The sequence below is a fragment of the Myiozetetes cayanensis genome, unplaced genomic scaffold, assembly GCF_022539395.1.
Source record: "Myiozetetes cayanensis isolate MyiCay16 unplaced genomic scaffold, myiCay2020 scf6-25, whole genome shotgun sequence".
In the NCBI taxonomy this organism is placed as follows: domain Eukaryota; kingdom Metazoa; phylum Chordata; class Aves; order Passeriformes; family Tyrannidae; genus Myiozetetes; species Myiozetetes cayanensis.
The window spans coordinates 46023988-46050546 of NW_026087853.1; the positions used below are offsets into that span (position 1 = coordinate 46023988).

At 41.9% G+C, this 26559-nt stretch overlaps 1 protein-coding gene across 16 annotated transcripts in view; it reads left to right on the forward strand.

Annotated features, from left to right (window-relative positions):
- BRSK2 (BR serine/threonine kinase 2) overlaps positions 1–26559 on the forward strand; it is a 315174-nt gene that overhangs the window by 280467 nt on the left and 8148 nt on the right. For 7 of the 16 annotated variants that reach the window (XM_050335983.1, XM_050335980.1, XM_050335978.1 and 4 more), the window contains 6 exons: positions 2662–2869; positions 3992–4040; positions 8742–8865; positions 11070–11250; positions 11903–11992; positions 20317–20364. In XM_050335983.1, coding sequence (XP_050191940.1) covers positions 2662–2869; positions 3992–4040; positions 8742–8865; positions 11070–11250; positions 11903–11992; positions 20317–20364 — 700 coding nt within the window. Of the gene's footprint in view, positions 1–2256; positions 2870–3991; positions 4041–8741; positions 8866–11069; positions 11251–11902; positions 11993–20316; positions 20365–26559 lie in introns of all 16 variants that reach the window. The other 9 variants (XM_050335984.1, XM_050335979.1, XM_050335987.1 and 6 more) reach the window with 2 other exon arrangements.

The window sequence follows — 26559 nt, forward strand, 5'->3', positions numbered from 1 at the left end:
TTTAAAAAGCAAATACATATTTCATTTTATGCAGTGCTTAGGTTCAGTTCTATGAGGAACTGAATTCAGCAGCAACTAAAAGTTCTCAAATTTCACAAGACCTTGCTAATGGTGTTCCCCATGGCACCAGCTGGAATAGAGACGTAATCTTGTTCTTCATTTCATTATAAAAAAATATGGTAATTAAGGGTGCCTCTTCAAATTCCTAATGGCTCAAGTGGGAGTTGAATTTGACTTTTATTTCTTTCATATTTGTTTCTCAAACCATCATACACATAAGATACAAAAATTGCAAGGAGACATTTGCAATCAACAGTCTTTGACTTTTATCCATTGGTGTCATTTGCAAATTGTTAATATTCAGATGCTGGTAGTGACTTTCACAAATTAACCACTTTCCTTATCTTTTCCCCATTCTCTCTCATTGTCAATCAGAATTTACCAACATGGCAGATCTCAGTTTAATTTTACAATCCTAATAATAATACAAATCTTTTGATGTAGTGATTTTTTTTTTTTTTTAATTTTGGTGGCCTAAGTCTAAGTTCTTTGAAGTAATTACAAAACTTTATTGCAAGCAATTTTAGGAATGAAGCTTTAAATAAATTCCTGCAATTTTTTAAATATGGCAACATTGTGCTAATCCAGCAAACCCAGGAAGTAAACTCTCTAGTAAGTGTGCTTACCTGGGACTGGGATTTGAGTCATGGTTACATGTACATGATATGTCTGGACAGTGCTTGATTGCAGCTTTTAGATGTTAAGAATGGATAATAATAATGGTGATATATAATTTTTCATAGGTAATAATTTATAGAAATCATAATCTAAATGTAGACCAAAGCTAAATATCTTGAATAGTGATTTCAGTTTTTACAATTTTTCCGGTACTTGTTATCTAAGGTGTTAACAGCAATGTTTTGTAAGGACATTTGTTTTATTTTAAATGTGATTTTTAGCTTGCTAATATCCCTTTAAAAGGCTTCTACCCTTCCAAGTCTGTCTATTGCTGTTTGCTGTCAACGTATGAATGGTTTCCCAAAATGCCTCTTAATATGTGTAAATATTCTTGTTTCAGAAAAAAAAAAATTCATAATCTCATTTTGATACCTCTGTGATGAATTATGAACTTTACTTGTCTTTTTCTTTTTAAACTGTGTCTTACAAAGCAATGGCTCACCTCACCCTCTTCTTAGACTTGAGACTTAATGGCAAATATTGCTGAGACTTTATGACAGAAATTCCAATTATCAGGCTGTCCTTCAATGAGATGAGGGATGTTGCAGGAGAAGCATAAAGTCTGATGGAAAATATCATCTCTTCCCAGATAAATAAATTTGCCAGGCCTCACTGAAGTTTTTGCTGTAGCAGTTTACAAATCAAATGCCAATCTGAGTTCATAATTTTTCTTGTGGTGTTCCCTGCTCTGAAGCCTCCAAGTAAATTCTGAGAAATTTAACCTTCCAGGTCAGGGGAGGAGAGTGCATGCCCAGGTGGCATTATTCTCCCTTTTCCTCCTCTTGCTGCAATGGGTGGCTGCAACTCAGGTGTGCTTTAGCCAGTCAGGGGTAAAGAGGAAGGAAAGAGGTTCTGACTGGTGTGTGCAGTAACTCTGTGTATCACCTGCCACTCCGTATGTATCACACACCTGTTCTGAGTTTCATCTCTCTACTGGGTTTGCATATGGGCACATGGAGCTGAAAGAGGTGGTCCCATTCTTGGCACATCTCAGTTTGTCTGTGGCTTGAGTGGTTCTTCTTCCCCTTCCTCACCTCCCTACAGCATCGTGCTTTTCACACTGCAGGGCAATCAGAACAATCCCAGAGAGATGGCATTTCTCTCTTCTTTTTTCTTAGTTACTTTCTTCTTTTTTTTTTCTTTTTTATTTAATTTACTGTTCCTTTGTTGTATTTTTCTTTCTATTGTTTTCCTTTGCTGACACGTGATGGTTAATATGATGAAGCCTGTTATGACACTGTTGTTCTTGCTGCTGCCGCTGCTGCTGTTGTTGATTATGCTGTGTTCCCAGCTAACTGCATGTCTTTTTTTTGTTTTTTGTTTGTTTGTTTGTTTTCGTTTCTTTGCAAAATCCCTCCCCCCACTACCCCTTCACCTCCATCTCCTGTGTCTCCTTGTGACATGGTGCATCTTTGTGACTCGGATGGATTTTATTCTGACTTTCCTTTCTCTGCTCGCCCGCTCTATGCGTATTTCACTGTTTTTGATGTGCATGGACACTCTGCGTCTGTCTCGTAGCCTATCAGAAAGTTCTTCATCCCCCCTCAGACCTCCGACCTCCCTTTCTCTCCCCGACCCCAAGTCTCCTTGGACCCTGATGCTTGTAGGAACGCCTCCAGGCCTGGACATATACTCCAACCAAAGCCAGCACTTCAGCCCAACCCAAAGACGCAGACTTTGCCATCCAAGAGCAAATTGGCTGAAAAACCACTCCAGTCTACTAAATCCAACCCACTCCCTACCAGCAATGCCAGCGCCCCCTCTTCCCAGAACAACCCTGTGCAGAACGCTCAGGGCCGCTCGCCTGCTGCCGGCTTTAACCCACAGCTGGCTGTTCCTAAAGTACAGACCAACCCTATGTCTCCTGTTAGATTGCTCCCTTCTAGTACTGACCCAAGCACCAAATCTATCCCCATCATACAGGTCACCCCTCACCCCTCTCCAAGGGGAAGTCCCCTCCCTACCCCCAAGGGGACACCTGTTCATACGCCAAAGGAGAGCCCAGCAGGCACACCCAACCCAACACCACCATCCAGCCCCAGCATTGGAGGAATGCCATGGAGGACACGGCTCAACTCCATCAAGAATAGTTTCCTGGGGTCTCCTCGCTTCCATCGTCGGAAATTACAAGGTGAGTACTCACCTAAACATACAGGTGGTTCTGATTTGGGCAGCTGTTCATCAGGAAGTTGATACCTGTCTGGCTCTGCAAATTCCATCTACCAGGGAGTGAATATTGGTATGAAACTGAGAGTGATAGCATCAGCCAAGCCCTAATCCACGTGTGAGCAGGCTCTGTCATGCCACTGCACCTGCTCCAAGAGCATCTCCAGAGCCCTCTTCACACTCCAGACATACAGCTCTGACTATCTCTGTTGTGGCTCTTAGACCACAAAAATAATTCAACTTCACATTCTTCACTTGTTTTGTCAGTGAACTTAAAGCTCTGCCATTTCCCCTGTGGCTGTGCTCTGCTGCCTCTCCACAGCCACAGGCTGAACCTTCTGCTGAAAAAAAGACAGCCAGTGGCAATAGGCTAAAGTTGTCCTTCTGAAACAAAGCTTTTTTTGATCTTGGTTAATGCTTTTTTTACCGCCTTTGGTAATTGATGTAAAAATCTCCTTAATACAATCAGTGGTTTTATATCTGCTGGCCTACTTCAGTTTTCAAAGTCTCTAGAGTGTTGAGATGTGCAAAATTTCCTTCCTCAAGTTACAGGTGGCTTTCTGTATTCAGGCAAAGGGCACCCGAAGTCACATGCATTATCCTTGGAGGTCAGCAGCAACTATCCCAACACCGTGTGGTTTTGCAGGGTACCGGGATGTGATCCCATGGTAAAGGGAGCTCACAGCCATGGAATAGTTAGCTGTGATGGTCAGTGACATTGTCTCTGAGGTGGTCAGAGAACCGCAGAGAATTTCAGCAGTGACTGAACTGCATCCAACTCGGCTTTGAAGCAGTTGTAAAGCAGTCATGTTGGCACGGTGTTTGGGTCCGAAACCAGTGCAAGATTGCATAATGGTTTAAGGAAGGGTGGAGTGAGCCTTGAAATGCAGCGCTTGATTAGATGCAGTGATCTAGAGACATATGACCAATGTTCAGATGTCAGAACCAGTCTGCAGAGGCAGTGGGCAAATGGAAGAGGGTGCAATGCCAGAGTTGTTTCATTGGTGTACAAGCAGAAAATGGACGGTGTACTGAATCATCAATTTCTTTTCTCCTTCCCTCTCTTCGTCTTTATGTGCGTGGGCAGTACCTACACCAGAGGAGATGTCTAATTTAACCCCAGAATCATCCCCAGAGTAAGTAATTTGCCATTACACTACCTTTTTTTTTATCTACCACATACCAATGTAATTTCCTTTCCTGAATGTAATAGGCTGACATATTTCTGTTCTGGATCAGTATATGTAACCTGTTATCCTGTGGGTGGGGTAGAGATGTTAAATGATTCTTCTGATAAGGACCCTGGATAAAATCTATACTTCAGAAATGGCAGAGGGGTCAACAGGCAATGAAACAGTCTCCCAGTAACCACCTCATTTTCTCACAGCTTGCTGAATTTACTGGGTTTCTAACATGTTCCTTCTCTCTTCTTTCATTTGCTTGTCAAGTAGATCAGGTGTGGAGAGGCTAATCAGTGGCTTATACTGACACTAACTGTGCAGTAAATAGTCTTCCTTTTTAGTACAGGAGAGTGCATCCTCAGGACAACACGCAGAAGCCTCTGCTAAGATAATTCAGAGGAATCTTTGGCTGCGATAGTGAATGCAGTGTTAATTCTAGGCAGCAGCACTGGGACATGGAGAAGCTATTTCATATTCACCAGACTCATTCCTGAAAGTCAGCGTACATTTCAACCATTTCACTGCACAAATGTGCGTCACTGCATGGCAGGTTTGGGGGTCCCTGCCAGAGTGCTGCTCCAAACACTTCCTAATATGCAACAGATGCCAAATTATTCCTTTTTATTTTCACAGCTTGTGTTTGTGCACCCAGTGCCCATAGAATTACCCTGCCAACCAAGGCAATTTGGCCTCTTGTTAAGATGCTTGTATGAAATATTCATGGGTCTTGGATGAAAATTTTGGGCTCAAAGTTTTGTAATTGGTGACTGTCTTAACAACTTTCCCTAGACCTGGTATATATCAGGTGTAAGATGTGCACTCTATGTACAGTGCTGCATAATGGGGAGAGATAAAGACTTCAGAAGAGGGAGAAACAGGGATTAGTAAAGGTCTATTTACTAATTAGTAAAATTAGTAAATCCAGGAAGAAGGATGGAATATGTTGTGTTTTCAACACTTTCGAGCATTTACTAATAGGCATGAAAGAATTTCATAATATTAGCACATCATTATCAAAGAAGTATACAATGCTCTCATCTCACATGTTTTTAAGGCCATTAAAACAGAAAACCTTTAGAATTAAATTTCTCCTCTTCATTGTATGTAAGTTGTTGGAAATTTTTCTATTAATTTATTGCCTTCTCTGCTTCCCACTCACTCCTTAAAAGCTGGTGTAGAGAAGTAGTGCCTGTCATTTGAGGCAGTTTGGATGCAAGTCAAAGCCTAAGGCCCTTTTTTCTTTTTCTGTATAATTGCCAAATTAATGAGTTCAATTGGGCTGCACTCTGCAGTAAACATAATACAAGTCATAAAAAATAATGAACTGGATTATATTTTAACGATAGAAGTCTGTTGCTCAGTGTCCACTTCCCCATGTCTTTTTTTTCTAGGATTTTTTTCTTCTTTCTGTAAGAAGTAAGATATCCTTATCAAGAGCTGTATTGACCTCATGGGTTGAGTGATAAATACATGTCCTTGCTCTCTCTGGTACAGCAATGACTGCCATTCATTTAACAAACCTGATGACTTGGTAATACACTTTAACATGTCTGGGTAGTGCTGTTCTTTCTCATGTGAAAAAGTCTTAGAAAATGTGTTCAGGATGACATTTAAAGAGACTTAGCTCCATCTGCTTTAAACCTGCAAATCTCGTTTGCTTAAGTAGAAATGCTGTTATTTATGCCAAGCAGGTAAACCTCTGGAGGTTACAGATCCCTGTGCTCAGGGATAGAGAGGGAACACAGTGAGGCTCTCCAGAAGGCAATGCAGTCAAGACACTCCAAAAGTAGGAGTGAGAAATTCAGTGTGAAGCAATAAAGCACCAGCTTCCATTTGCATGCTAATTTCTTTGCTTTTTCATCAACTGGACACCTGATTAGATTCCCTAGTGTAATCTGCATACCCAGCCTCTCCCATGTATCTCCTATCTCATTCCCCCTTTAAAAGGTTTGCCATGATAAGAGAAGATTCTTTATTTTAAGTACATTTTGTACTGCTTACAGCCTGATCTTGTGAGATGCTAGAGCATCTCATTCAGCATACTGAAGATCATTGATTCATGCTCATTTTAACCCAAGTGAGTAGCACTTAATGCTCTTTAAGAGGAGAAAAACCTTTATTGTGTTCTTTTACTCCAAATCTGTCCCTTCTTCAGTGGACCTATTCCCCAGGTGTATGAGTGCAGATAGTTCTGCCAGTTTCAGGGGTAGAAGTCAGTGCATGTGTGCTGTGACTTGATTCTGTTCATTACAGAAACAGGAGAGGCCATTAGCATCTACTCCATCTTATGCGACACCAGCAAAATTATTTAATGAATTCCAGTGATTTACAAGCTGGAGCATAGCCCAGGCTATCAGTGAGTCTTCCAGAGTTAGTATTATGGGTGATAACCTTGCTGAGGAAGAGAGCCCAGCTGGATTCTGGAGACTCCAGACCATGCTGAACAGGAAAAAACCACCCTATGTTCTGGGCCCCTTTTTACCTGTGCTTGTTAAGAGACCTGTAAATGAAGGGCCAACAAAAGCATAAATGACAATACGGAAATGAAAAGCCATATTTTAATATGGCAGATCTGCAGTTAAATATGCACACTTTTCCAGGCCCATGCTCCCACTGGGCCCTGGAGTCCATATCACCAGCCCTGGTTCAGACTGTGATACATCCAAGCCTAAGAAAACCAGCCGTTTTAGATAGATAACCAGGTGCTAATTTACTAATGAGCATAGACCCTTTACATGCAGGGAGCTATTGCCCCAGCTCTCCAGGGGCTTGCAGAGTTGTTATGGTGTGTGCGAGACACGTGAGCTAATTAGTATGTAATTTTCTTTCACACTCTAACCCTGGCTCCTTAACGACCATTTAAATGAGAGGCCCTTTCTCTTTAGTGCTCCCTATGCTAATCTCTGGCTCAGTGGCTTAGTTACAGCTGCCTATGAATATTTTAGGGAGTGACAGTTTTCCAGCCCACTTTAATTGAGTGGGGGGCACTGGTTTACCAAATTGCAAGTGAATCCTTCTGTACTCTTATTTTTGGCTGCCTACAGCAAATGAAGCAAATAATTATTTGCCCAGCTGAGTGGTCTTCCAGTTGTGGTCTTTCTACTGCATGCATTAAATGGGCAGTGAGCCGACTTATTCATGGAGCAGACTGGAATGGGGAATGAGTGCAAATTACTGGACAATACTGAGGTCAAGCTTTGTTCTTTATCCTGAAGGCCTAGACTTCAAATTAGTTTCTTAGTTTGCTCCTCTCTCTCCTAGTCTCTGCCCGTCCTTGTTCTGCCTCAGTCTGAGCCTTTGCCACAGAAAGTGAGTCCACTGATAACTCACTCCAGCTGTTCATTGCTTTGCTGTAAAACTGATGTATAGTAATCCCTTCTGCAGATGGCTCTCCTTGTCTGGAGAGATTGTCTTCTTCCACTGAGTGGTGAATGTCCACCAAAATGAGTGAAAACCTGTTCTGTGCCATACTGCAAACCGGACTTGGCATTATAAAGTATGCTGTAGAAGAAACAAAAGGCAATCTCTTCGTGGCAGGTCTTTTCATTTCTGACATTTTCATGCCAAATTCTTCCCTACTAGAATATGGCTGATATAAGTGGAATTTTCCCTGAGTTTAGTTTGGTCTAGCAATTCTTTGGCTGTGTCTCATGACTAACAGCATCTTCTCTCCCCTCAAAACCACACCTGTCAGAGATGCTACCTTCAAGTTCTCAGTAGTGTTTCCCATTGAAATTCGTGTCCCTGAATTCTTCCTTTAGCCTGTTTAACTTAAAAGGTAATGTCAACAAAGTGTACTGGTAAAACAATAAGCAAAAAGTCAAACATTTACTGATACAATCAGTGTGAGAAAACAGAGCAATTTCATTTTATGGTGAAACCACTACCTGGTGCTGAAAGAAACTGTGAAGCTGGACTGCTGTCAGCGGAAACCCTGAGCTGTGTTTTGCATGGTGTTGGCATCTTCTTTCTTAGTACTGAAATTCCATTCCTTTGTAGGATGACCAGAGTTCACTCATTATATAGACACCCTGAATGGAACTAATGAATGGGACAGTCTTTGTCCTGGCCCTCTGTGTGGGAGTGGACTTCACTCACTGACAGATTGGAGGTCTGGTGAAATCTACAGCTTGCTTTAAAAAGCAAGATCTTGTGATTGTGGCATCAGCCCAACTGGACACCTTTAGAAAAGGAACTTTTTAAGTCCTATAACACCAAAGGAGTTGAAACTGAGTGGGAAGGAACTTAAATCTGTGTGTTGCCAGGATCTGCGTATTGTCACATGAAATGAATAGTTCCCTGGAGACAAACCAGGAATGTGTCTCCTGACTTATATGGGCTTTATATATGCAGTATTAATCAGTGTATTGGCTCAGTCAAAAGAGTTACTGTTGCTCCTGATTTTTCATTGTTGGTGACACATGCTGCTGGACTAAGACTGTGTGGTCTGTCATTTTACCAGTTTTCACTTAGTGAAATGTTGTTCTGGATGTTCTCTGACACTATTTTCCGCTTACTATTAGCAATAACGTCAAATCTGGAGTGTTATCAAAACTTTCTTGTGTGTTTTTTAATTCTTTTTCCAGCTAGGGGTGTGTAAGAAATAAGAAATAGTGCTCAGTACTCTAAACCATCTCTTTCTTTTCATCATGTTAGGCTTGCCAAAAAATCCTGGTTTGGTAACTTCATCAACTTGGAGAAAGAAGAACAGATTTTTGTGGTCATTAAGGACAAACCACTAAGCTCCATTAAGGCTGATATAGTCCACGCTTTCCTCTCGGTAAGTCACCCCAGCTGCCTTGTGGAGGCACTGCCCACTGGTCAGTTCCAGGACTCCTTGTGCCAAATGTTACTGGACAGGGTCTCTCCTCCTTCAAGTGCAGCCTCTGTGGGTTTAAGGTACATAACCTGTTGATTCAGGCCTCCACTGGACTTTGTGTGAGTTTCTAAGAGTAGATAATGCTCTCTAACGTGAGAATAGATTTTAGCCTTCTTGGTGAGGTCTCCAGGTTGCCAGTGTTTGGAATAACACTGCACTTAGAGCACACTGCAGGTGCGGTATCAAGACAGCAATTTGCTCCTTTGTCAAATTAACCTTGCAGTTACCAGTCTGGGTGGCAGATTGGGTCTTCCCTTGCTGGGTAAGCCCTCCACCGCTTCAGTCAGACAAAAATCCTGTCTTACTTCTGCATTTGTTACTTTAAATCTCCAGTTCAGTGCTGTATGGCAGAAAGAAGGGTTGTTTCCTCTGGTGACCAGAGTATCAAATGTTGCAAATGCGGTTCATATACAATCTAAGAAAGCAGAGGGAAATTGTCTTTTTTTTCCTATAGAAGATCCTTACTATCATTGGCAAGAAGTAGCAGTGAAGAAAAAGCACAACAAAGTTAAATTAAGAGATTTTTTCCAAATCAAGGTAGTCAACAACATAGTTAGACTTTTTTAAGAGCATTAAGAGAGACTTAATTTCTTATATACTTTGTTGAATTGATTTTTTTCCCATAAAATCCTGATCTCCATTTTAATCTCTGTGATCATAGAATCAGCTGGGTTGGAAAGGACCTATGAGAGCATCAAGTCCAACCCTTGATTTTTTTTTTTTTTTTTTTTTAATCCAGTCTGGGTTTCCCCTCATTCCGTACTCCGGAAAAAATCCAGTCCGGGTTTTCCTCCATTCCGTACTCCGAAAAAAATCCAGTCCGGGCTTTCCTCCATTCCGTACTCCGAAAAAAATCCAGTCCGGGCTTTCCTCCATTCCGTACTCCGAGAAAAATCCAGTCCGGGTTTTCCTCCATTCCGTACTCCGGGAAAATCCAGTCCGGGTTTTCCCCCATTCCGTACTCCGTCCTCCTCTCGCCGCCCAAAGCGGCCCCGAACCCCCGACAGAGGCACTGCAAGCTGTGAGCCCCCCAAGGTGACACCTGAACAGTGTTTTCTTTGTTGTAACAAACACAGAGGATCATGATGCAATGAATTTCTTCCAAAAAATCAGCCATAACCCTTGTAACTATACGAGCATACAAGGAGTTAATGCAGAGGTGTCCATCTCAGATTGGTGTGAAGCAGCCACGTTACTGTATCAGTTTCATGCATTTAGCTGGGCTGGGTTTATATTGTGGGTGTAGCATGCACTGCTGTCTGTGATTCCATGCATACCCCACGTCTGGGTTTAGGTGGGATGGAGTGATTTGTGTGCAAAACCAGTGAATTGGCTCTTTGAAGGTTGCCACCTTCAAACTTAAATGCACTGTCACAGCCTGCTAATTAAGTCCTTAAAGTCAGCTTCTCAAAGAACTCCTCTTTGGTTTTCCTTCTAAATTAGAGACCAGATTTAGAAATTTGATTTTTTTTTTTAATCTGGTCCTTTATGAAACAGTAAATAGAATGTGAGTATGTTACATTTTAGCAGAAAGTGTGAATGGTAACTGCTTGAAAGTTAGGCAGGTTATTAAATTCCACCATGAGTCTAAAGATACAGATATTGCATGATACAATAAAGTTTCTCAGAGTTCTTTTACATATTGGTAGGAGTTGTGGTTTGAGTAAGTTATTTGCAGGTATGAGATCGGACCAGGCTACTCGAGTGCTTTTTATATCCCACTGACTTTTCTGCCCACTCCTTTAATAGTAGTTTTTACTCAGGAAAAAGGCATTTCTCAAAACTGGTAGAAGAGTAGGAAAAGGAAGACTGAGTGTTATGAAGTTGAGCAACATGTGTACATTTATAAGCATGATGGGTATTCTGCCAATATTCAACCTTTAAATTTGGGTCAGTCCTGTAAGCAGCAGTGCATTCTTCTGTGGTGCCAAGCAACCCACACTCTTACTGATTTCACAAGAACACTTTACTTGATGAATTCAAGACCAGAAGCAAACCTAGCAAATGTTATCCACTCTGGAAATGTGTGCTGTTATAAATAGAATTTTGCAATTTTTTCACTTTATGCACTAGTTTTACTGTCTTCTTCTACCAACTTGTTTCAGATTCCAAGTCTCAGTCACAGTGTCATCTCACAGACAAGTTTCCGTGCAGAATATAAGTCCACGGGAGGTCCTGCTGTCTTCCAGAAGCCAGTGAAGTTCCAGGTGGACATAACATACACAGAAGGGGGAGAGGCACAAAAGGAGAATGGGATCTATTCTGTCACTTTCACACTCTTATCAGGTAACCATGGCAAAGCTCTAAAATGGGTGCAAGCTGGCGTTGTCCTTGCTGATAATAGAGGCCTTGCAAATTGCTCTGTCAGAGGAAAGAATGTGACTGTCTTAGCCTCAGGGGGAAAATTCAGACAGGGGAAAGGAGGACATTTGGAACAAAAATAGTGTTGGTAGCGATGGAAGTGGCAGGGCTGGAAAGAGCTTCCCAAAGAGGTGAAGTTACCACTGCCACGATCAGTGCTAAAATGGCTGTTCTGTGCATCAGATCTTGAATATCTCATGATACTGTCTCTGTGTTTCACTCTAACGTCTGAGTCTCAGCTGGGCATTGTGAGGCCATTAGTTTCTTCCTTCTGACAAGAAATATTCACTCACCCTTTTCTTCTGGGTGGCCACATGTCCCCCCCAGGGTTTAAAACAAACAACCCCACCACCACTACCTTTTATGTCTTCACAAAAGGAGCCCAGAAGCCATTCTTCCTCCTGCTGAGTCCAGCACACCACAGTCCCTATGGCTGAAGGACAGAGGCACTGTCAGTACACTCTTGGGGACAACAATGAAGGGAAGATATTTGTGATATTTCCCCTCCAGCTTGGGTTGTATACTGACTTGGCTCCCATTCCTCTCACAGCCATTTGTGCCTCTTCTCTCCTCACAGGTCCAAGCCGTCGCTTTAAGAGGGTAGTAGAAACCATTCAGGCACAGTTGTTAAGCACACATGACCAGCCTTCAGTGCAGCAGTTATCAGGTAAGTAATTTCTACTGTTGAGCACCTTGCTTCAGCAGGGACAGGAAGGTGAAATGCCTCTCGGTACCAGGAGGCTGAGGGAGACCATCCCTCTGATCACAGCAATAAACGGGCTCCATTCGGACAGAGCAGTAACTCCCTGCACCCACCCTACTCCTCCCTTTCTCATTCCCACTCCGATACTCCCAGTGCATTCCCCAGTTGAACAGCTTCTGCCCTCTGCCCGCCCAAAGAGCCATTTGCCCACTTCTCCATCAAAAGCTGCATCATCAATAGACCTTCCAGATTTTCTCCAGCTCCAAAATATCCCAGAATAGGGACATGCTCTAGAAGATACCTGATTTTCAAATCCTTCAGGCATGCTTTAGAAACCTCCAACTTCAGAGGGTCTCAGAGCAATGCTGAGAGCTACTTTTAACTTAGCCATTAACAGATGGTCAGAAGGTGGTTAATAGTTTCCAGTAGTGTGATCAAATTCTTGGCTCAATACTGTGGTAGCACAAATTATATACTAAGGTTCTGCAAAAGCTATGTTTTACCTATTTGAAAAGTAAATTTCAGTTCCTCACGGTGGTAGAGAAATCCTTACGTGTGTTACCCTGTGCAGTGACATCAATCTGAATGTGCAGGCAGCTTGAATTGATAATACAAAAACTGGCTTCGTCCCACCATTATGTAGCAAGTGTTCCCTCTGAACACTAGTGCTTGCACACACAAAAAATATCAGTGTTAATTCTTCTATCCTTTAAAAGGACAGAACAAAGAAGAAGGTGAAAATTGAAAACTTAAGGCAGATGAGCTATTGGGAATGCTTCAAGGAAGGAAAAATAGGGAGAAGCAGAAAGAATGTGCAGATATAGGGAATAAACAGGAGCAAGGTAGAGAGCAGAAGCTGCAGGAAGAAGAGAAAGAGTCAGGAGGAGTGGGAGATGAAAAGGAAGTAAATAAATATTATACTTTAGAGCCAAATTCTGTGCTTGACCTTTGTGTGAACAAGCCAAGGCAAAAGTGTGGGAGTTAGGTTGGCATTGCATCCTGCAATTAAATCCCAGATGTCCTTGGCTCATTGCACATATGGGTTACATCCTTCTGGTCTAACAGTGTGGCTTTGGCAGCTGAAGATAAAATAACTCCATCTAGAAGTGTGTATTCTTAGTACCTGACAGAGAAGTATGCTCAGTTCAGTGTCCACTTTGCTTTTGGCCTCCAGCGCTGCCTGACCTTCTGCATGCTGGATTGCAGTGATGCCCAGCACATGGGTTATTCCGTTTGGAAACAGGGAAGATGAGGACACTACAACTATGGTTGATTGAGGTTTTTGCTGTCTGAACTTTAGAAATTAAGTCAAACTTAGGGAAGCAGCTAGAATTTTCTGCCAGCCCTTCCTCTTGGGAAATGCTAGGGTTAAGTGGGGGTGAGGGGAATTAGATAGAAAAGCATCCTGTAAGTGTATTTCATGTTACTCCTGATGTGTGAACAGTATTCAAGCATTCCTTGTTCCTTAGGGAAGGAAGTGTGCCCTTACTTTCCTGTGAGGAAAAAATCGTTTGAAAAGTAAATAACTTGATGATCTCCCTTAACTTCTTCACCCTAATATGTCCTAGCTACTGAGGCTCCCTAGAAAGACTTGAACCCTCTTGCACACTTGGCGTATGAAGCAGGATATCTCCCTAAGAAAGTCATAGCAGGAATAAAACCCATTCAAGGGTTGACTAAAGTTCAACCTAAAATAAAACCCATTTAAGGGTTGACTAAAGTTCAGGGAGATGTTATGGGCAAACTGTGCCGTGAGAAATGTATCTGACTTAAAGTTTTGCTCTGGTTCTGGAATGGAAAAATCATATGATTTCTACTGCCGAAAGCAACATGAGAATATGTTGTTCTAGCAGGTAAAACCTAGCCTGATGTCTAATGCCAGAGTGCAATAGGTAACTAACTCCACATGGAGCAAACCCAAAATTAAATTTTTTTTTTTTTTAATTTAAAAATGAGAATTCCCTTGGCTGGGGAGTTAACCGGGTAAAACAGCTCATGAGACAGAGTGCCAAACTGTTCTGTGCTGCATCACCTGACCTGGTCAGGAATATGCAAGTCTCTTGAAAATGAGAGAAGTCAACCTGAAAATTTTAGATTGGAGCAGAGTACAAGGAAAAGAGAAAAGGAAGGGAGAGGAAATAAAAGGGTTGTTACCAAAAATAGATAACCTGTGCATCAAAGTAAAGAGGCCCTGTGGTTCACATCCCCAGTCAGTAAGAGTAAGGGGAAGTAAAGGGATAAAGGACAGCAGAGTTCACATTCAGCACCTTGCTTAGTTGGGTGTCTGTAGTTGGAAAGATGTGTGCAAGAGCTTCCTAGAAATTGTCATGGAATTAATCAGCTTTTCTCACTAGAAACAATGCAAAGTCTTCTCTTTTTCTCTTACCCTCCCATATGCCCAGCTCTGAACAGTTCACAGAAATTGGGGTGGTTGGGCTCCTGTTGAGGTTCATGGTTTGAGGATACTCTGTAGGCAGTCCACCGCTGCAACAGGAGGAGCTCACAGTTCACTTGGACTCTCCTCCTCCGTGGCTTTGAGCATCTTGCTGTCTGACCAGCAATACTGTCCAACACTGGATATTTTCGCAGCTCATTGTGCACAGAAATCTCCTCTGAGTGGTTGTTTCTCCTGCCTTTTAGTTCAGATGCCATTATAGGTGGGATGATGAAAACCAGCTGTGAAAGGTGCATGCATGTAAAGTGAGACCTGCAAAAGTGGAAGATTCAGTGAACTCAGTATTAGAGCAGAACAGCAAGGCCTAGTAAGGCTATGGCACTGACAGTCATTCTCTCTCCTGCCCCTCTTTGATCTGCTATGCAGTATGCCAGCCCACTGAGCCGGCTTGCCTGGGTTTCAGAATGCACTTCCCTCTTTTTCATTTCCTCCGGCTCACAACAGTGTTTGTAGATGTCATGTTCCCCATGCATCTGTGTGTGTGTGTGTGTATGTGAGCCTGTTATGTACCTGATCTAGGCAGATGTGTTTCTGTGTCATGCTTGAGCACCTGATAATCTCCCTTCCTCCATATATCCCTTCATTCACTTCCATTTTTCCTTTCTAAGACTGGCTGTGCATATTTCTTCTGGCATTCTCTGAAGCAGGAAAATAAGATTCCCTCCCTTACCTGAATAAATGTGTAAATAAATGAAATCCTTTCCAGAAGTTAATGTTGTACTCCTGAAAGCCACCGCTTAGTTGGCCAAATGTAGTGCAACATATCAGCTTTCTAACCTATAGGTTTCAGGACCTCTGTACTATGATTGCTGAGACAGTACCAGGTCTACAACTCATGGCTAGTATGAGTTACAAGTAACTAGGGATCAATTGTTCATTTTTTCTTCCCAATGAAAGAACTAGGACCATCATATGAAAGTAGTGGAAGCCAAGTACCAAAAAAAATATTGGAAAGCATCTCTTCACATAATCTGAGACCTGTGGAACTCTTCACTCAAGCAGATTCTGCATGTGAGGAGCTTGCAGATGCTCATCTTCCCCTGAGTACTTCTTACAGGGAGGCTGGAGAACTCCCTGGCTTTAAAAAACCTTTATGGGATTGCTCAACAGAGAAACCACAGCTGGCTCAGAAAATCTCTAACCTGGTAGTCAAGTCAGGCAGTGTTAGGAAGTGTCTGCTTGGCCTGCTCTTACACTCCTGCTTGTCTTTGTGGCTGCTGATGGAGACAGAGCACTGGATGGTTTTGGTCTTTGGTCTGAACCGTAATAGTTGCCCTTGTGTACTTGTTACTGGTATCAAAAGCCACTAAACCCAGCAAGACGATGAAAGGACAGTCCCTTTTGCATCAAGAGTGAGTCTGTCTATGGGAGCAGTCAGCCTCATCTCTCATCCATGTGTAGCTCCATCCAAGAGCCTTATACTCAGAATCTCTAGTTAGGTAATCCTTGATCAAACTGCCCCTTGCTGGGATAAAAAGATCTCTCTCTATGGAGGAAGATATCTCAGATTTGTGCCTTTGTTTCAGCCCAACACTCTTTCCATTAAATCATAATCTGTTTTTCTCTGAAGCCTTTGCACAGAAGAGTAATAGTAACAGCTGGTGAATAGGGACATGCAAAAGCCATCTGTGATCATTCACAGGGTATCAATTTTTATTTCCCTGATAATTTCTTGTTTCTTTGAGCTTTGATTTTACATGTGGGGTGCTACATATTCTTATTTTTTCCCATTTTGCCATGTTCTGGGCAATCAGCAATACTGAAATAACCTTTACAATTTCTTTGGGAAAGGTTTTCTCTTGTTATATTTTTGTCTTCATATCAAATTTTAACCATTGACATCTCAAAGTTCAGAGCATCTCAGCGTTACTGTTGTAAGTGCCTTTAATCAGCATAAACAAGTGCTTAGAGACCATATCTAGCTTCAAAATAGAGCAGTGCAAATTCTTGATAGAACACTGATTTGTGATTTCTGGGTATTTTATGGCTCACAAGAGCTGTAGGCTAAATTGCTGCCAAAAAATTAGTAAGAAACTCAGTTTCCAAATGTGCAAAGGATTATATCATCATGACTTAAAAGGGAATAAGGAACAAAATAGGAGCTTTGCAAGGCAAATTTTCAGGACTCTGCAAATGCCCATTTGAAACTGGATCACAAGTCAATTTTTCTGGGGCTCTTCCAGGTCCCAGGTTTCTCTTGTTTCCTGCAATCTTGCGTGACCCTTTATGTCTTATCAGTCTAGTGTCTGGACTAATTACTTCATCTTGCTATCATGGTTCCCACCTACAAAAGGTGCCCTCTGATGCCTGGTTGGATTGACAGAGCCCTGTTTTTTTGCTGAACAGCCTTAGTATTATTACTGAACAGCCTTCATTAAAATTATCTGAAATACTTACAGGTAGTTCTGAAATCAAGCATGTAGAAAAAAGTCCAGGCTCTCCAGGGTTTCGATAGGAGAACAGGGAATTTCAAATAAGCACACTAACACTGGGGAATGTCAATCTGAATGGTAACTGCCTTGAACCAGAGGAACTGCTGGCTCCCTTGACATCATCTCCCTCCCTGTTTATTGGGGACTATGGGCATCTGGCAGGAGCTGTTCAGTGATTTCTGGGATCTAGCCCTGGATTTGGAGATCTCAGAGGAGCAGCTGTTTGGGTGAGATTTCCTGGGCTGGGACAAGTCTCAGACTCAGAGACATCAGAAGCATCACAAACTAGGCAGCTTCATTGGGAAATTTGTGTAGGATAGAAATGGAGACATTAAAGAATAAAGAAAATTATGAAAGAAAATTCAACAGAACACTAGCAATTTTTAATGGATTCAGAACTTGTTTGGCCTTTTGAAGTAAGGCCTTATTTTAAAGAAAATATTTACCATCTGTTAATGAACTGAACTGCATGTCATTTATGAAAGAGTCTTGGTCAAATCCAAAGTGTGAGGGACTGCCAGCAATTTCTATGAAATAAGGAGTTGCCTTATCATCATCAGGATTGAGATCTGACACTGCTACTATGTTTTAATTAAAAAATTAAACAGGGCACATTAAAAATGCAGTTACATGACCCATCAACGCTTCTCAGACAGTTGAAAGCCTTTGGACCCTGGCTTTATTCCTTTCACATGACACCTGGATTCCCCAGTCACTGGATTGTGGATTAGTATCTGTGAGCAGAACTGACTGCCAAGAATCTAAGACTTTCTAATTAGAATGAAAATTCTACTTTAAAATGATGGAATACTTGATCATATAGAGTATTTACTAAAGCAGACGTTACAGTGTGATGGAAATAAAAGAAGTATTAAAGTAATTATTTTAAAAGAGAAGCTGAAGGCATATTAACATCGTTAGTCTTTTAAGTAATGCAATATGAGCTGCTGGTCCTGGTGTGCTCATGCTGACTATGCCTTACGAATTGGGAAAAAGCAATCTGATCACGTCTTGGAAAGGCATTACAAATAAAAATTAATTTCTATGCAGTTCCTGGGACTAGCCATGGCAATACAGAGAATGCAAATTATATTTTTACATTAAAGTTTGAAGAAAGACAAGTTAGAGGTTTCATTAGTGTCCCTTTGATTTTTCCATGGTCTCATATTTTTAAAAAAATTCCCTATCCATCAAAACTAATACCATACCACACAAATTTACTTTTTTAGGAATAAAATGGGGTACAGAGCCCAAGATGTTATGTTGCCAGAAAGCCTCTGTTAGAATCCTTCTTTCCTGTGTAATCTGTCAGCTTGTATTCTGATCACACAGTGAATGTGTGTAGACCTGTTACACAATTAGCTTTAAATACTAAAGTCAGCTATGCTGACTACAAATGACCTAGAAAAAAAGGCAGTATTAACTTAAGGAGGCATAATTATTTTTTAATTTGTTAAAATTAAGAACAAAAGAGAAATACCAGTTCCAGGTGACTCTTAGTAACCAGACACAATGTTTACCTTCTCTGATATTATCCGAATGTGACTTTTTCTGTTTCCAGACTGCTAGTTACTGATTAGTGTAGATACATTTGAGGGGAAAATTACAGGTGTTGGAGGGTGGAGTCAGAAACAGTCTTTTGGCCATATTTGAGACTTTCTTTGCTCTTATGTGTTCTTTCAAAGCTAAGTTCTGCTAATGATTGGGTGAATGCTCTGAGCTCTGCCACTATAGATCTGCATCACACTGCCTTACAGCAAAGTGTAGTTGACTCTGAGGGGGCTGGACAGGAACCACTGAAAGGCCAAAGACAACAAACTTCTTCAAGTTATTAAAGTAAAAAAATGATCCAAACCCATGCGTGTGACTTCTGGTCACTGACCCAATCGGCAAGTGTAGGCACTTCTCAAATCTGCTTCTTCGGGGAGAAACGTAATTTGGGAGATTGTCTGTCTTCACTCTGCCAGACTAGCCAAAGAATTTCAAAGGCAGGTAAACTCCTGGCCTCTCTGACACCTCTGATATGTTGTTCCAGTTCTTGAATGCTCTCTTTTCCTTAACCTCCACCCTTTTCCCTCTTTCTCTTTCTCTCAATCTTGTGCCTTTCTGAGAGAACTTCCATGGGTATCATCTCCCACTGTCCTCTGCCAGCCCACCTTTAGCACTGGGGATGGAGAGCATATAACTGCTGCTTAGATGCTTTGACCAGTGTCACTGGACCAAGTGCCTGCCCTCTCTGCTCCATGATTTTCTAAATGATCCATGGAGCACAGGCCTGGTTGCATCAGAAAAGATGCTCTTCTAGCATAAGTTCAGCTTACCCAAGCATATCCAGCACCCCTTCCCCCTCTTAGGAAATGACTTGTCTCAATATTTAAGGGAAGGAATGCTGAGAAATTATCTTTCCCTCTGTACCACAGACTTTATAGCAAACAGGGAGTAGTTAGAGCTTCCTGGCAGTTACGGATTTTCAGCATATACGTGCATGTTTCTGGGAAGGGTATTTCTTGAATACCCAAGTGTTCATCAGGAGCCCAGGCAAGAGGAGATCTGAGACTGAGCTTAGTGCTTTAACTGGTAGCCACTTGCTCAGCAGTGAATTGCTCATGAACACGATGATTTAGATACCAAATGCAAGGGAGTCCTGGCTGACAGCAGCAGATCTGGCTTGCCAACAGGTTCCACATGGGAGTGTCCTTTCAGTTTTAAAGCTGACATGTAGAGCTCCTTCTGATTATCACACCCCAGTAGGAAGCACTCAGAGGCTGTGGTAATGGCAGCTATACACAAAGTGGACAGTAGTGTCTTCGAGCCAGATTCTGCCACCCTTTCCAGAAGTATTTCTACTGCCTTTGAAAGCAAGAGGAATAAGAGACTTGAACAAGAGAGACAGAGTTAGGTTGGAACTTTGATGTTATCCTTTGGGGTCTAAAAGATGGTTTTGAGCTGTACAAGTAACCTCATTCCATGTACAATAGCATAGTGCTGTATTTCTTCCCTCTCTCAATTTTTTTTTATGTAGATATATCAGCTGATTGAACATTTCCTGGCTGTTGCAGGCTAACTTGCAAAGCCAGCCAGGTGAATGACGGTATTCAAGGCTTTTAGTTTGTTAATGTGGTGGCAGAATATTTCCCACATCTCATAGGTACCTGTAGCTATGATAAAGGGGTAAGTGGAGGCAGCAGTATTGAAGCAGCATCCACTCTCAGTCACAGGGCCAGATTTACACTGGCATATAGTGGGTGGCAGAATTTGGCCTGGGTTGTGAGAAGACCAAGATGTGTATATGTTTCCTGCTTCAGGTAATAATGTGCTAAGTTACTACTTTATGCACAGAGGTGTGGAAACCTTTTTTTATGTTTTTCCTCCCTCCCTCCTCTTTCCGTTCTATGATCCAGACACCACTAACTGTATGGAGTTGATGACTGGCAGACTTTCCAAATGTGGTAAGAACTTCCTTCCCTTCTGCCTTTTCACCTTCCCCAGCCCCTGCTGAGCAACGTAATAATGCGCCGTCCTGTCCCTTCCACCTCTTCCCCTTCCCTATCCCTGCTCTCCCTCGCTCTTTTCAAGACTGCCTACACTGTAACAGCCCACTATGTCTTTCACTCACCTGGAGGACACAAGCATATACCCCTTTTTCTGTTCTTCCCCATCCATGCACAGATGCACAGGCTCCACCACAGCTTTCCCCTTCATAGCACAAACATGAGATTCCCTCCCTCACTGTAACCCAGGCCAGTGATTTTCTTTTCTTTCCTGATTTTTTTCCTCTTTTCTTTACTTGCTGCTGTAGATTCATGGTTCTTGAGTCCCTTTTCTGCAGTGAAGCTGAATGCTGCCCTGCTACCTGCTGTCTCCCTTGGTTTCCTGCTATTTATTGAGACAGGAATGCGACATTATTTAATTCTATTTTGCATCCAACCCTTTCTTCCCCAGACATCCTTGGGGCATGACCCTTTTAAATCCTCCATAAGACACACTGCATATTATCTGGCAGACACTTAGCTAGTTAAATTGTCACAGTTCCACTCTGATCTCGGGCAATTATGTTATGTCTCTCGCTGGAAGAGTAGTGAACCTACCGAAGATTTGGAATTTTGCTAGGTATAAGATAAAAAGTTTCCTGCAAAACTTGCAGCTCAACTTGCTTGAGGTTGTGTGAATTTTGGTTAATTTGCCCCTAGGTTTCCTTCCCCCGTGAATACACATGTACTGGGTTCTTTCTTTCATTGCTTGTGCCCCTACTCGCTCCTCCAAATACAATAGGGGAAATACCCACATGCGATGAGAGAAGTTTTTATCTTATCTCTTGCGCAGATTCTGTACGAGAGAACTCTGTTCTCTTTAGATTTCCATTCTGGTACCGAGGTTGAATTCAGATATCTCTGTGAAAGGGAAGACAAAATGTTGAGGAAGTGATCACTGCAACTGCCACATCACCTCTTTGTAAACTGAAGAAGGTAGTTCTGGAGTTGTTGTGGAGTCTGTAACCATAAAGGGAAGTTGTCATGGTGGAGATAGTATTAGGTTTATGCATGTGTTACTGAGGCAGAATTTGGCCTCTTTCCTGTATTTCAGATGGTCTCTTTTCCTTAAGTTGCAGCCTTGCTGGTGGAATTTTTTCCTTTGCTCTAAAAGGAGCATGTTTGATTTCTTATTTGACTTTTCTGATCTGTTCATGACTCATTTAAGTTGTAGGCAAACCTTCAGCTTCTTGAATGAATCAGTCAATTCCTCTTCTTCCTCAATGCTTTGTGACTTGCCTGCATCTGGCATTCACATTATACAAAAATACTGAAATGCCGGTTCTGCTAATTGCTTGCAAGTTAACTGAGCTATGGAAACAACCAGCCAGTACTCTGCATCCTTTGGGCAGAGAGCATCACTGCTCACTCACAGTTCATGCAGGCCCTCCAGCTGTCATAATGTCAGCAGCAATCCAACAAGGGACAAAGAGGACGAGGTGAAGGCCATCAGGGAGACTGTTTTGTGGCAGCTACAGCATAGACAGAGAGAGAGGGAGAAGAGAAAGGATGGCTTGTAGGGATTTAATGGAGCTGCTTCCTTTAAAATCACATTCCTGTTGGTGTAGTCACAAACAACATAAGCAGTGGTGACTGCACCATGCTGAATTCCACCCTCTCATATGAGTGAAGAGCTGTTCTGTGTGCAGGAACCCATGATTTAGACAGGGGAGTGAAAGGGAATGATGCAAGCACTTAGCCTATTTTTGGCAAGTTGTCTCCTGTGATTCTGAGGATCAGAAACCCCCCTTGAAGTTGACAAAATGTTCATCCAGTAATAGCAAATAGTGCATGAAAAACTATAAAACTATATTCTGTGGGGGTTTGGGCCTCCACATTGTTCTATATTCTGAGAGTGAGCACAGAATGTCATTTTAGCAAAAAGAGTTAACACTGGAGCAGGAAGAGCCAGTCAGATGCTCAGCCATGTGAAAGCTCTGGTGGGAATGAGGAATATCTTTTCACCCACTCTGAACCACTGAATGTTGTAATTAACAGCAAGACAAATTTGTGTAGTCCTTTAAATGTTATCTCATCTTCTGCTAGCCGTGATCATGAATCTCAGAAGTGATTTGCTTACAGCCATTGGCATTGAAAAACAAGTTAATGTTGGAACAGCCAAGGTGTGTCATAGGAGCTGCCAACATCCAAACAGCGTAACAGCTGCTGTACCAACCCTACCTGTGCAAACTAGAAAACTGCTGCCAACAGTTCTTCTACTTCACAATAGAAGAAAATAATTTGGCTCGTAATAAAGTTGAGATGCATGTTGGGGTGGAATATTTTATGTTTCCACCTAGCTCAGCAGGGGAATGGGCATTGCTGTTGTCAGAAAGACTAAACCGTTGTCCGTGAAGTTTGTTTGTAAGATTAAATTTACCTTGTAAAAATTTAAATCTTTACATATAAAATGCGGCTGTAACCCAAATGCCTACAGGAGTGACACCTTAGCTGATCTATTCCTTGTGTGTATTCAGAGCCAAATCAGTTTAGTGACAAATAGGCTTTACCACTTTGTGTGCTGCCATTAAGCCTTATAAAATCAGCACAGCTTTAAAGAAACTGGATTCTGTTTCTTTTGAAGCAGGATTTAGAGAACTGTTTACTACCATCTAATCTGGTATTTATGTCTATCTTACTGAAGAATAGTTTGTATGATTAAGGTTCTAGTAAGGTTCTGAAGAGCCTTTACATTAAAATTAAAAATCAAGATCAACATAAACTGGAAAGCTCTCCAGCTTCAACCACAAAGCTGGGAATTAGAAAGCAAGTATCTTTCATTGTAGGTTGAACAAGTTGGATCTGGAGCCATTGACACACACCACATAGAAGCCCATAGTGCCACTTTCAGTGGTCCTTGTTCAGAAAAGAGTCTGTCTTCATAAACTTTAATGACATTAAGTTATTTACATAGTGAGCTGAGAAATTTTTTTGGTGGTTGAATTCATAATAAAGGTGGTGTATGGTCTTTGGTAGCTCCCCTTCCTAGCCATTTTTAGGTGTTTTTGGAGTCCTTAGTAAGTATGTTTTGCCAAGGTGCTGGATGCTGGCAGAAAGCTCTGAAAAGCCTTCCTTATCCTCCACTTTACCTTCTGACATTCCCCAGGGAGCCTGTAAACTTTCCAGTCTGCCCTGCACCTGTCTGAGGATGAATTTCATTTCCCATTAGGCAGTCTTTGCTTGTTGTTTTCCATCTCTCATGACTCTCAGGAAAGTCTTGAGTTACATCAGTGGCACATCCGTGGAAAGTGGGTGATGATAAGAGGAGGAGAAGGTTAGTACATATAACTAGTGCAGCTCCAGTCATATCATGCTGTTATGTTGGGCACTGCACAATCATATGTTCCTGCAAAATATAACCCTGTGCAGGCTGGCAAAAAAGAACCTTATGTTTATTTTTAAATATTTATCTTGTATTGCTGCTTACAATTCCTTGCACCAGAGTTAAACAAAAAGCTTTTTGGATCCTTGTGTGTACCAGTGGCTATCGCCAAAATGATCTGATCAAAGCAGAAGCACAGCAAATCCACTTGCCTTTCATGTCTCTCCAGTGTATTTCAGTCACATCTCTTGCTTCCAGTGTTTAGGACTTGACATAACTTCCTATTTAGAGCCATCTGATCTTGTTGCCCATGGCCAATCATCCTCAGTGCACACAAAACAACTGCACTGCAGTAAAGGCTTCTCTTCGCAGCTCCTTGCAGTCACAGTTTGATTCATACAGATGTGAGCCCATGTCAGTACCATCCCAAGCTGCTTGAGAAGTTAGGAAACATTTTGTAGTTTTAAGCTGGTTGCCTCACATTTGGGTTGCAATTGCAGCCTGTAGCTTTGTGAGTGCTGATTTAGAGACTGCTGGTGTTAGCAGCAGCAGCAGCAAGTATCTGGGCTTGGTGCTCTTGGAAGTGATCCTGACCCATATTGGCATTAATTAGAGTAATCCTGCTTCTCACAAAGTAGCTATTTGATGGAAGACGAGGTTGGTTATTTGCATTCAAAAAGCTGTAACTGATGGCAGAAATACCAGTGCTGAAATCTACAGAAAAAAACATACGCTGCCCTCCCAGCTGAAAGGTGCTTCTCACCACTGTCACACTGTGAAGAGACAAAAGGAAGACCCACCTGAAAGATCACATATTCATTCATAATGGGTAGTTTGCAATAAGTCACATGTTCTGAAGAGTTCAAGCCAAATTTCCCAGTTACCCCTGCTCTTTCTGCCAGTATCCTTTGCTCTCCAGATGAACGGCTGACTCCCCACATACTGTAATTGTAATACCTTCAGTCTAGTGTTGTGTTCGGGAGATATTTCTTTTCCAATTCATGCCTCATGTTTTTGCACTGCAGAAGAAGGTAGCCACGAAAAAGACAACTTGGCACTAGAAATGAATCCAGACTTAGTGAACTATTTGGTTCATGTCAGATCCTGTTTTGACAGCTATGGTGAGATTTTTGCAACCCAATTCAAGATCTTTTCCTCTTTCTCTGTAGTAATACCTAATACAGGAAACACAGATATCTCACTCTTAATTAAGATCACAGTACTTTATTTATAATAGCCAGTGTTTCAGGATACTGCATGGAAATGCTTGGTGTACTAAGCTAAGTTTTAAGATGGCCTTCTTAGAAAATTAAATCATTGATTGATTCAGTGGAAATGAGGAAGCAACATTTCACAAACATGCACAGGTCATCTCTCCCTTAGGAACAGGTCAGAGAACTTAAAACCCATAAGATAATACATGAACATCTATCTGGCAGAAAAGACCAAAATCATATTATGAAGTGCCAATACATTTTTGACATTTTTATAGACAAAAAAGATTGGAATGAAGCAGCAGATGTCTCCAAGAGAATGGGTAGCACCAATACTATCATTTGCTGTGGCTTTACGAGTATGGGTCATCAGCTTCCCCTCTCAGCACACACTTGTGCAGGCAGATCTTTGTAAAAGGACTGGCAGATACAAAGAATTCTTGGGCTTAGTCCTTTACCATCCAGTTTTCCAGAACAGCAGAATCTGGCATCTCTTCATCCCACTACTATCCTTGTCTGCTCTTTCAGTGCCACCAGCTGTCCAAATGAATGTATGATTCCTTCCTCTCCATCATCATGTCTCCTTTTTTGAATGTTATGTGGTGGTGCTGGATTGGCCAAAACTGTTTACCAGTAACAGACACATTTGGTTTCTGATTCATTACACAGGCCTTAGCTCTGCAGAAGGTAGCAGCAAGGAAATAGGCCTCATCTCTTTGGGGCTTTCCTGCCTGTGTTCACCATTCTCTAACTCATCACCCAAGAGCTACCTGTCTGAGTAGTGTTGTCTGTAAAAGGGGAGGCAGAACTGGATCTCAGTTTCTCTGTGTATTTCTGAGAGAGAGAGAAAAAATGTGCAAGATAGAGGCAGAATGGCCATCTGGATGCTTCTGGCTAGTCACAAATATTGGACCACCCTCCTGCAGAGGGGATGGGATGTTTTAGGGGAGTAAGAACAAGGATGGGTTATAGAGCATTTAAATGTCAGGTTGGTTGTTCAGGTCTGCCCAGGTGTGTAGCAACTGGAAGTTGCTGGTAGCATGGACACCTGTGCCAATGCTGTGTGGTAATCCAAGTAGTTCCTACCAGCAGTCTGTTCCTGAAAACACTGTTTTCAGTTGGTATTTTTACTGGCAGAGTCTAAGGACTCTGGAAAGTAAGTCACCTTTCCCAGTTGCAATTCAGGTATCCTGCTAAGGAACTGGAGTTGTCTGTGGACTGTCAGTAGTTCATGAGCTCTCTGAGGCATCTCTCTGATTTGTATTTGTACAGTGCCTAGGCTAGGGGCTCTTTAGTTTGGTGGAAGACTCCTACACAATACTACAACTAAACAAAGAGGAACAGGTCACTTTATCTTTCTGTCATCCCTTTCACTGTTTATACTTTTGAAGTGGGTTCTGTATTTTAAGTTGTTTTTGAAGGCAGGAGGGACTCTATCAACAGAAACCAAGCAAAAAGGAAAGAAATGTCTAATCTTAAGAAAGAGGGCTAATATTCTGTCAAAGCAGCAAAATGGGTTTGAAAGGGAATCGATTATCACTCATTAAGAGAGTGTTTTAATGCTTTATGTGAAAGGAA